At 39.3% G+C, this 12,360-nt stretch overlaps 1 protein-coding gene across 8 annotated transcripts in view; it reads right to left on the bottom strand.

Annotated features, from left to right (window-relative positions):
* The window catches only part of LOC127409604 (protein PALS1-like), a 34,767-nt gene that overhangs the window by 6,808 nt on the left and 15,599 nt on the right, over positions 1 to 12,360 (bottom strand). For 2 of the 8 annotated variants that reach the window (XM_051644283.1, XM_051644282.1), the window contains 2 exons: positions 11,469 to 11,636; positions 10,562 to 10,764 (listed from right to left, as the gene is read on the bottom strand). In XM_051644283.1, the coding sequence (XP_051500243.1) occupies positions 10,562 to 10,764; positions 11,469 to 11,636 (371 nt within the window). Of the gene's footprint in view, positions 1 to 348; positions 976 to 1,209; positions 1,756 to 2,712; positions 2,756 to 6,375; positions 6,893 to 7,039; positions 7,455 to 10,561; positions 10,765 to 11,468; positions 11,637 to 12,360 lie in introns of those variants that run through there. The other 6 variants (XR_007892018.1, XR_007892017.1, XR_007892016.1 and 3 more) reach the window with 6 other exon arrangements.

Below are 12,360 nucleotides of genomic sequence, written 5' to 3'. Positions count from 1 at the left end.
CTTGCATCACCAGAAATGGTCACTGAACGAATCATAATCTGAACGATTTTGGTGTCCGTAGTCAAAAGACTCAAGCCACTTGGATATATCTAAATACCTTGTTCAGGAATCAGCTTGTGCTCAATCTTTTATTGTCATGTGTAAAACAGTTCAACTTGTACTGTTAAGTGTTGGGTCTGTGAGAGCCATACCTACTAACAGCTTTTTAAATGGCTGCTACGCCCTTGACTTCCTAGCCATCTCGCACCATTTATTGAAACTAAAATGTTCCCACACCTTTTGGCAGATTAATTTCTATTTGTTTGTAATTACTACTGGCTAAAATAAATGCAGAACTTGTTTACTTACTCTTCTTCCCACAGTTCCTCATCCTTTCCTGAAAGGTCGCTATTGCTATCACTGTCTTCCAGAGGCACGGCGAATGAAGACTCAGGATTAGGATTAGTGGTGATTGTGGGACTAGGGTTGAAATTAAAGGTGGTTGTGGGATTAGGGTTGGGATTAAAGGTGGTTTCAGGATTAGGGTTGAGATTATTGTTTGTTGTGGGATTATGGTTGGGATTAAAGATGGCTGCAGGATTACAGTTGGAATCACTGTTGATTGTGGGAATAGAGTTGGAATTAGTAGTGGTTGTGGGATTAGGGTTGAGGTTAGTCATGGTTGTGGGATTAGGGTGGAGATTAGTGGTGGTTGTGGGATTATGGTTGGGTTTAAAGGTGATTACAGGTTTAGGGTTGGAATTAATGTTAATTGTGGGAATAGGGTTAAGATTGGAGGTGGTTGTGGGATTTGGGTTGGGATTTGAGTTGGTTTCAGGATTAGAGGTGTGTTTACGAGGTCTGCCTCTACGTCGTGTTGGAGTTGCGGCTGGAGGGGATGAGAGTCGTTGCTTCTTTGCCTCTGTTGGCGCAGGTGATTTTAAACGCTCTGGGCTTTGTTTCATTGGAGCCGCCCATCCTTCAATAGCACTGACACTGTAACACATAAACATGCTTCATTTGCATGCAAGGAGTGATGTATAGTGAATGTGCTTAAAGGTCTTAAAAATAATGGTACACAAATCTTAATGGTTCTGAAAACGCACTATCTGCATCCAAATCTTCATTTAGATTATAAAATGGCAAACATTACTAACCTATAGCAATAAAAAAACCAACAAAAAAACTGCAATCCACATCAGGTTATTAATGAACGTCACGTTTACTCACCCCTCTTCCAATGGTCCCCTTTCCTTCCACAAATTGCTGATCTCATTGGTGTCGGCGTCTAACAGAAGTCCAGTTGGTGTGGGTTTACAGATGAGTGTGGCTATCGGTGCGGTATTAGTTGTGGGTGTGGAATCAGGGCTGAGTTTAATGGAGGGTGTGAGATCAGTGGTGGGTATAGGCGTGGAATTAGGGCTTAGATTAATGCCGGTTGTGGGATTATGGATGAATATGGGTGTGGAGCTATAGATGGGTGTGAAATAAGGAATGGGTTTAGGAATGAGCGTGGGATAAGTAGTGGGTCTAGGGATGGTTTTAGATTTGTTTTTAGGGGGTCTTCCTCTCTGTCGAGGCAAGGAGGGGGCATTAGGGATGCCTTTAGGGAATATGGCTGTCCCTGATGCTAAAGTGGGAGGGTTTAAGAAGAGTTTAGAGGCATGTTTAGGTGGCCTGCCTCTTCGCCGTGGTGATGCTGAAAGGATTGCGTGTTGTTGCCTCCTTGCTTTTGAACGCCCCATTAGAGGTTGCCATTCTTCAGAAGAATCAATACTGTAAGACGTAAACACACGTCATATGCATGCACTCGGTAACCTATAACAATATCATCAGAATACTTGCATCACATTAGAGATATGAGCATCATTATGCCAAAGTAAACAAAAATCAACAGAAACAAAATTCACAATCCAAAAATTTCAAAAGCAAGCAAATTGGGTACCCATTGCTAAAGTACAGCAGCTTTTATTACAGTGCTTGCAAGGAAGAACTGATTTGCTATTACTCAAACATTCTCCACAATTTATCAGCTGGAAATGGCATAAATGGCTATTTTCGGTTTTCGGCCAATATTGGAACAGAAACTGTTACTTTAAAACCTGGTAACTAGGCTTGTCGCGATTATTAAATAATCCTTTGATCGCAGTTATTTGATCTAACCACGATTATTTGAGATAACCGTGATTTTCTCTTTAAGTTTTCACTATTGCAACATGTTTTTAAAATACAATGCAGTTGTACACACTGTGAATTTTTCATCTACATTTTTACATAACTTATCTATTTACATTGCATTAAAATATCACTATTGCATTTGATTGCCAGTAAACGCTTTCCCCAATCATCACACTCAAACTCCGAGACGCCAAGTTTACGGAATGTACCAATATTTAATTGGAATCACAGGTCCGTTTAGATTAAGTATTTGAGATGAACTGTACATAAATACACCATAATAATTCCACGCTATGGGCACTGCCATTGAAACAGACTGCGGCAGTTGTTTAATGCTACAACTAAGCAACCACTGGGTGGCGTCATGATGATTCTAATTGCCTATTTTCTGTTTCTGGTCTCGAGATGCAATGTAAAACTATCCAAAACAAGCAATCCAGATGGAGAACAGCAACCACATAAGTGTTCCTTGGAATAAAAATTAATTTCAGGCTCAACTTGTGCAGTTATTGGCTGTCAAAACAACAAGTAGTTAATGATGTCAACGTAACTAACCTCGGATCATCACTTTTTGTCATCTACATACTCAGGTGAGGCACTGTAAAAAAACAAAATAAAATGGTCATCTAGACTCTGTGAAGTATCAGCACTATGTTTTTTAGTGATTGACCGATATGTTTTTTTTAATGGCCGATGCCAATATCCAGAGAGCAGGGTGGCCGATACAATGCCGATATATCACACAATTAAATACAGTAAATAACAAACATAAAATTGCTAAAAAATGGATAAACTCTTTTTTTAACACTATATTTTCTCAATTTCACACAAAACTTTAACTTTGCACAAAATAATCTAAAAAAATAATATTGTATTTTAAATGGTTGATAGCAGTTTCTTCTGATTTCACCTTTAGTCATCAAATTTAAATAATTTATTTGCCCATGAAGAAATTGTTAATATATTAGGCAGAAGGAAATAACAGTACACACAGTAGTCCAGCAACCATGGATGGCATGTCCACATTAGTAATCGCATTTACTCCAAAAATACAGAATCAAACCAATTCTACATACAGTGCATACTGAATATGACATTTACTTATAGTACACGTGAAGCACTTTTAATTTTAAATTGCTCTCATGCGCTCGTGCGTATCCAGCGTGAGCAGCAATCTCCTGACAGTTTAAATGGCCTGGATCACCTGCTTGGATTGTCACGGAGTGACCGTCATGATTTGTGTATCAGAGGAACTTTTGATACTGATACTGAAGTTTTTGATTTTGGCTGATGGAATATGCACTTCAGAGGAAGATATTAGATGAGCGCTCGACTGGAAGAAAACGCTGGATTTTCGTGAGGTTCGTGAATGACATCTGTTTAAACGAGATATCTGCATATTTGCAAACGGTATATAATACAAGTTTTATTGATATTTGCCTTTTATCATTAGAAAAGTAACAGGGAACTGTTGAGGAGAGATTGTTAGATTATGTGTTTTAGAGGTAAATAAATGAGCGCTCCACAGGATGCTGGATCTGCTGAAGTTGTGTGAGGTTGGTTTATTACATCTGTTTAAACGAGATATGCGCATATTTGCAGACAGTATATGATATAAATTTTATTGATATTTGCCTTTTTATCATTAGACAAGACAGTTAAAAGTTACAGGGAACTGTTGATGAGAGAGAGGCAGAATGAAACATGTGAGCACTTTAACATTATGAGCTCAAACGCGTCTGCCGCTGCTCTGATATACAAACCGTTTAAATGACACTGTGTTGCACACCGGTCTATTATTGTAGTAACACGATGGCACGTAACAACAAAAGGAACTGTGACTGGTCGTTTATATGTCTCAGTCACTTCACATGCAAGCAGGCGATTCTCAGAGCCCTCAAGAAACAAACCGGCCAAACAGGAAAATTTACTGGACAATGTCGATTATTAAAAAATTCAGCCGATATATAGGTCTCGGCGATATATCGGTCAACCACTAACGATTTTGACAATTTTTACAAATGTAATACTTTACCCACCAAGAATATACGCCGATTTGGAGACTGGAAATCGAAAACACGCTTATAGTGGAACACTTTCACGTTCAGGAAAAAGGTGGATAAACCACCAACTGGCATATCAATGGAACATGCACAAAGGGTCACTGAATCTATTTGATGAATGGATTCAAAAGATTCCAGTCACTGGGATGAATCAAAATCCTCGCAACTACGGTAAACGGCAATGGACCATTTTCACACTTCTGCGTTCGCGAAGCGGATGTCGTCATAGTTGGGTAAACTATGGCAGCTATCGGGAAGAACAGTAATAATAACCAGTGCCACTACATTGTTCCTATTTGCACAAATTCTAAAAGAAAACGTCTGGATTTGTGTTCACGTGAATTTCCAAAAGATGTTGAACTTTGTACAAGCTCGGTGGGTTCAGACAATTAAATGCGAAGAAGATAACTTCGTTATTAAACGAGAAAGCACTTTCGTCTGTGGACAGTATTTTCAAAATGACACAGCGCCATTTTTTTTCTAGCTTTGTCTTTTCTGACTTTGTTGCACTTTATTATCATGCAGTAACACACTGACATAGTGGCCACGTTTACATGCACCCTCATAAGGCAATATTGCAATTAAACTGTAGCTCATGTAAACAGAATATTGCGATTATGATATTGCGAACATGCTAATAATCAGAGTAATGATAATCAAAGTAAGATATGTGGAGTACTCCTATTTTAATCACTTTATACTGGCATGTAAACGCTTTAATCGCGTTCCTTCCACTAACCAAAATGGGTCTATGCCAGTGCTGCAGACAGATCATGTTCCACTCAAGCACATGTTCGAAAACATTGCAAAAAAGAAGAAGCTGCACTAACTATTCGGCTTCATGTAAAACAGCTGTTCCATGAACCGTTTTCCAGCAGTGGTGCTCCCCCATATACAGCCCCACGGAAAAATAAAAATATATTTTCGAGTTGTGAATGTCCATTTGCAGTCTGAACTGAATGTTTGGGAGATAAAAAAAAACCATATGCCGCAAAATAATGAGAAGGAAACACGTCTTTAAAATGAGTTTGTGCTCGCGGGCGAAACACAACATCCATCGCGTGTATTCCGATTCACACACAAATTACTCTTATGAACCGATTCTTTTCAGTGTATCAAAACAGACAGTGCAACCAGTGTAGTCGAAAATGACTCTTATGAAGTGGTTCTTTTTAGTGAATCAAAACAGATGGCATAACCAGTGTAGTCAAAAATGACTCATGAACCGGTTCTTTTTAGTGAATCAAAACAGACGGCGCAACCAGTGTAGTCGAAAATGACTCTTATGAACCGGTTCTTTTTAGTGAATCAAAACAGAAGGCGCAACCAGTGTAGTCGAAAATGACTCTTATGAACCGGTTCTTTTTAGTGAATCAAAACAGACAGCGCAACCAGTGTAGTTGAAAATGACTCTTATGAACCGGTTCTTTTTAGTGAATCAAAACAGACAGCGCAACCAGTGTAGACGAAAATGACTCTTATGAACCGGTTCTTTTTAGTGAATCAAAACAGACAGCGCAACCAGTGTAGTCGAAAATGACTCTTATGAACCGATTCTATTTAGTGAATCAAAACAGATGGCGCAACCAGTGTAGTCGAAAATGACTCTTATGAAGTGGTTCTTTTAATAAATCGTTCAAAAAAAAACTCACAAACTGACTGACTAATTTTCCTTATGCCAAGCTGTATTTAAAGAGACATATTTGCAACAAGTTGTTTTTTGTAATAAATATTCATTTATAAAAAATAAAAAAATAAAATAAATAAATAAATAAAAACATTAAAACATCACATTTCTCAGCAAATAATCAGAGTAATGACAAGTAGCATGTAAACGGGATTGAAGTGGTTGGCCCAAATCATGCAAACATCTTAATCTAATTATTCCTTATACTCTGATTAATGCAATAATCAGAATAATCATTGATGCATGTTATCATGAAACAGAGACCCTCCCTTCAAAATCTGATCACAAGTGGTCACAGGAGATGCAATTAAGTGACCAGGTGTCACACATTTGTTAACTGTGCCCTCTTTTTTGCATGTTTTGCAATTTATGGCGACAGATTTGTAGATCGTTCCTTTAATACATAAATATGTGTAAAATATGTTTAACGCACAACCTCTCAATAATAGTTTATTTTTATTGACTTACCTTCGAAGTCATGCAGATTACCCTCGAAAAACAACTTGTAACCTTTGTTGAGTTTAGATTTAACCGTTGATGTCTCCAAACGTAAACGCAGGCAAAACTTTTAAGGACTGTGAAAACATTTACACCATGACAGCGGCCATAGTTACGTTTACCCAACTATGACGACTTCCGCTTCGCGGACGTGTGAAAATGGTCCATAAAAGCAAATGGGCAGCGGCCCGCCCATTTTAAGCCAATCAGAAACGATCCCTGGGTTTGCTGACATCGGATTGGCTGACAGGCTCCTGACAGGGCGGGGTTTGGAGAGAACTGAAATCGGTTACAGCACCATATCATACAACTGCATTGTTAGAATGTTCAGCATTCAAAATCAATCAGCGATGAGGTCATTGCAATATATGCATTGCTTACTGGGTTTATTTGCATAGTGAATTGAGATTGGTCTTCATGCATAAATGGTGTCGTATTATGTGTTGATTCTCATTCACGACAGACAGAAGGAATATGATTGTCATGACAACATCAGCAGCTCTGATGTGAAGAAAAGCCTAACACTTTAACACTCTTCTTTTGCTTCATTGCAAACACTGTTATTTTCAAGATGCAAATCTAAGTACCAAACACAACAATCCACTTTTAGGTTAAATAGGATCTGTTTACTCACTCTTCCTCCCGCGGCCCCTCTTCCTCAGCTTCGAGCTCGTCGCTGTCTGATAGAGGCTTGTATCCAAGTTCTCCATCACCATCGCAGTCATCTATTACACACTCGATTTCATAAAACAGTTCCTTTTTTGCTCCGCCATCCTCCGGCGATGCCATTTTCAGACGGAAAGGTCGCTCCGTGTGAGGGGAAATCTACATCCACGCCCCCACGAACCGGGTTCAGATGCAGCCGGACATGCTGAGTCCTCTAGAACGTGTGCGGAGTGAAGCGCCGGTGAGTTTTTCGCCGATGCCCCGCCTCGCAGCATTACGTATGGCTCATCTCGGTGTCTGATTGGAGCAGCACTTTGAGTGACATGTCAACGAAAGGCCTAGATTATCATGAGTGCGACGACGATAACATGAGGTTGTTTATCATCCATTGCTGAGTTTACGTTATAACCACTGATATAAGTGATATCATAATGATATATATATATATATATATATATATATATATATATATATATATCAGCAGTTACAGAAATACTCAAACCAAGCCTGTCTGGCACCAACAATCATCTATGTGATTATCTAATCAGCCAATCGTGTGGCAGCAGTGCAGTGCATAAAATCATGCAGATATGGGTCAGGAGCTTCAGTTAATGTTCACATCAACCATCAGAATGGGGAAAAAATGTGATCTCAGTGATTTGGAGCGTGGCATGATTGTTGGTGCCAGATGGGCTGGTTTGAGTATTTCTGGGATTTTCACACACAACAGTCTCTAGAATTTACTCCGAATGGTGCCAAAAACAAAAAACATCCAGTGAGCGGCAGTTCTGCGGACGGAAACGCCTTGATGAGAGAGGTCAACAGAGAATGGCCAGAATGGTTCAAACTGACAAAGTCTACGATAACTCAGATAACCACTCTGTACAACTGTGATGAGAAGAATATAATCTCTGAATGCTATTCTGAGATACAGGTTGGTGCTGTTTTGGCAGCACGAGGGGGACCTACACAATATTAGGCAGGTGGTTTTAATGTTGTGGCTGATCGGTGTATATTAGTGGTTATAACTGCATTTTTTTAATATATATATATATATATATATATATATATATATATATATATATATATATATATATATATACTGTATATTAAGGATCATGTCTGAAATTATTCGGGTTTCATTATCAATTGTATTTTGTTTCTCTGTAAATTTCATATTCACAGATTTACAAGTAGCAAGCCTCTTTTTGCAGTGTTTGAGAAAGAGATAAAAATGTGTATAGATGTAATGTCAAAATTTAGAAACAGAAAAGCAACCAAAACAGTTGCAATATGTTCTTAGTTTAACATTTTTAAATTAATAAATGCTCAGTGGTGCCTGCGTACCCTCACATGTATACTTTTTTGAAATGACTATTTGCACTAGGTGTAAACATAGAAATACATACATAGATACCTTATTAGCAGCTGTTCCAATAGAGCTGTTCAGGTTGTAGTCCAAAACCCGGAAGTCTAATTCGCCATGGGTTCCCTCGAGATGGGTTTTTATAATGGGGTTTTTGAACTTATGAGTAAAATAAGGTCTGTGGTAAATATTACTTGACTATACGTGGACGTTTTGTTCTACAACATAAATTACACACAGTCATATCTCAAACGTGAATTTTGAAGTCGTATTGAATTATATACTTTATTTTTTATTTTTTTCTCCCCTTTTCTCCCCAATTTGGAATACCCAATTCCCAGTGGTGTAGTGGCTCGCTTTAATCCGGGTGGCGGAGGACGAATCTCAGTTGCCTCCACGTCTGAGACCGTCAATCCGCGCATCTTATCACGTGGCTTGTTGAGTGCGTTACCGTACATAGCATGTGTGGAGGCTTCACGCTGTTCTCATCGGCATCCATGCACAACTCACTACGCACCCCACCGAGAGCAAGAACCACATTATAGTGACCACGAGGAGGTTAACCCATGTGACTCTACCCTCCCTAGCAACCGGGCCAATTTGGTTGCTTAGGAGACCTGGCTGGAGTCACTCAGCACGCCCTGGATTCAAACTCGCGACTCCAGTGGTGGTAGTCGGCGTCAATACTCACTAAGCTACCCAGGCCCCCGAATTAGATTCTTAAAAAAAAATGCACGCCGGCTTCAAAATTCACGTTTGAGATATGACTGTGTGTAATTTATGTTGTAGAACAAAACGTTCACGTATCGTCAAGTAATATTTACAACAGACCTTATTTTACTCATAAGTTCAAAAACCCCATTATAAAAACCCATCTCGAGGGAACCCATGGCGAATTAGGCTTCCAGGTTATCTCCTCCATTCACTTGCATTCAAACAGCTCTCCTTGTTGACTGGTCCAAGATGGCGCCGCAGTTGATGTATCCGAACCAGCCGAATGAGGCATCTACATATGTATTCTATGAGTGTAAATAGCACCTGCCATGGACTATTTGCACTCCAACAGTCTGGTGGAAACACAGAAATTAAAGTCAAACTGCTCCCTCAAGTGTCAATAGTGTTGTGTGTACAAACGATGTGGGTGAATTTTATTAAGCGGAAATCCCGTGTTCGATTCCCTACTTTTTCCCATCCTGTCTCCACTCTTAATATTTCCTTTAATACTACTTATAATAATAAATAAAAAATATTTTTTTTTTGGACATGGTGGGGAGTTGAGAGAAAAGATGGATGCGGGTAAAATTACCCATGCTTTTACTATAGTAACATTGTAGTAACCATGCTTTTTAGTCAAAGTTTTAATGCAGTTAACCATTGTGTTACTTTAGTAAAATGGTGTAAATAAAGTAAACATGATTCATTTTGTGGTTTAATTTAATTTTACTACAAAATAACATATTGTAGTAAAGCTATGGTTAATTTTTGTAGGGGTAGGGGTTGGTGCAGGGTGTCTGTGGGACTCTAAATAAACAAAATAAACACGCTACAGTGATGCCCCTATACAGTATGTTAATATTTAATTAGGAGTGCAAATAGCCACTGCCATATATTTTTTTTTACATTGCAATAAGTTATGTATGAGCAATGTAATGTACTGTATGTGAGACCTGTTTATTTGTGATTCAGTTATGTGTTGTATGTGTTATTCGTTGATAATAAAGCATTCAATTATTGCAGCATTGTGATTTTTATTTAATTTTTGGCCTTTTTAATTTTGTTCTGTTATCTCAGAAAACAAACTGTGCAATATTTGCCAAATAAAGCTCACAGAAAAGTAAATAATGTCTCATTTTTAAAGAAAACAACCTGAAATAAGCATTTTGGGGCTGCAGTATTGCAGCAAGCACATGATGTTCGTTTGTTGTTGTTTGTTTATCATATTAAAGTGAAACATCAACAAAATGCACCATTGTACTAACATGGTTTTTGAACATGCACCATGCAGGTTCTCAAAGTCATTAAAAATATGATTTCCAGGCCTGGAAAAGTTGTGGTAGTTTCTACAGTTAAAATATATATAGTTTTGTTAAAATAAAATATATTAAAAATATTCTTCAGTCTTACCCTGGGGTGCAGGCACAGCACACAGATTTTTCCAGAGTTGATGACCTGCCGGACTGAATCTGTATTTGTTCCGTAAAGATTCTGGTCAAACTCGCCCGACTCGATGAATTTCCCTGCACTTAAATCAGATTCAAAGTTCTGCCGTGACACAAAGTGATATTCCCTTCCGTTCACCTCGTGCATGCGTGGGTTTCGTGTGGTGTCTGTAACATATGTTTAAAATTGCATCACATACCACACATACTTATAATGGTATAATAATAGATTATCCATTAAAACGTGTATGTTTGTATGCATACATTTATGGTTGAATGTGTCACCCAGTTTTCTTAAATATGCAGTTATTTGCTCTGTTCCAAAACCTATTGAGCTGCCTATGTAGACAGCATTTTAAGGCAACATAGAAAAGTCCAGGGGGCCTGGGTAGCTCAGCGAGTATTGATGCTGACTACCACTCCTGGAGTCGTGAGTTCGAATCCAGGGTGTGCTAAGTGACTCCAGCCAGGTCTCCTAAGCAACCAAATTGGTCCGGTTGCTAGGGAGGGTAGAGTCACATGGGGTAACCTCCTTGTGGTCACGATAAGTGGTTCTCGTTCTTGTTCTCGGTGGGGCACGTGGTGAGTTGTGCATGGATGCCGCAGAGAATAGCGTGAAGCCTCCACACGTACTAGGTCTCCGCGGTAACACGCTCAACAAGCCACATGATAAGATGCGCGGATTTACAGTCTCAGACGCGGAGGCAACTGAGATTCGTCCTCCACCACCCAGATTGAGGTGTTTTTTTTTTGAGTCACTACGCCACCACAAGGACTTAGGGCGCATTGGGAATTGGGCATTCCATATTGGGGAGAAAAAAAAAAATATATATATATATATTTTTTTTTTTTTTAGAAAAGTGCAATCTTACGTGGAACAGCGCTGGCGAATTGGGCGGGCTCTAATGACAGCAGTCTCTGTTTCAGCTCATAATGTCCACTGTTCGGTGAACCAATCAGGGCAATGGGACGCTTGTGGTTGGATGGCTGGTGGTATAACGCCACCTCCTCATAGGTCAGAACATCTTCACTGTAATGCTCTAATATAACAAACATGTCCAACATATATTTTTTTGTTTGAGCAAAAGTAGTTTGGAAGTCTATTCAGGAGATGTTTTTTTTTTTTTTTTTTGGGATTTTTCCCCTTTTTCTCCCAATTTGGAATGCCCAATTCCTGATGCACTCTAAGTCCTCATGGTTGCATAGTGATTTGCCTCAGTCTGGGTGGTGGAGGATGAATCCCAGTTGCCTCTGCATCTGAGACAGTCAACCCGTGCATCTTATCATGTGGCTTGTTGAGTGGTTGCTTAGGAGACCTGGCTGGAGTCACTCAGCACGCCCTGGGATTTGAACTAGCGAGCTAGCGAACTCCAGGGGTGGTAGCTAGCATATTTTACCACTGAGCTACCCAGGCCCCCTCAGGAGATGGTTTTGATATGGAGCAATTAAACATGCACCCAAATATCTATTGAAGTCGACATGAAATACCATCTCAACCCATTTAACCTTTCATCATATTGAAAGTGTACCATTTGTGAGTGAAACGGTATATTCAATGAAATAAGTATTGTGGGACTTGATTTGAAACACTAAAATTTAAAAACGTTATAAAAAGAAGGGGCCTGGGTAGCTCAGTGGTAAAAAAGCTGGCTACCACCCCTGGGGTTCACTAGCTTGCTAGTTCAAATCCCAGGGTGTGCTGAGAGACTCCAGCCAGGTCTCCTAAGCAACCAAATTGGCCTGGTTGCTAGGGAGGGTAGAGTC

This window comes from Myxocyprinus asiaticus, chromosome 19, assembly GCF_019703515.2.
Source record: "Myxocyprinus asiaticus isolate MX2 ecotype Aquarium Trade chromosome 19, UBuf_Myxa_2, whole genome shotgun sequence".
NCBI classification, from domain to species: Eukaryota; Metazoa; Chordata; class Actinopteri; order Cypriniformes; family Catostomidae; genus Myxocyprinus; species Myxocyprinus asiaticus.
Note: the sequence above shows the minus strand (reverse complement) of the source record. Positions and strands in the feature narration are given on the sequence as shown.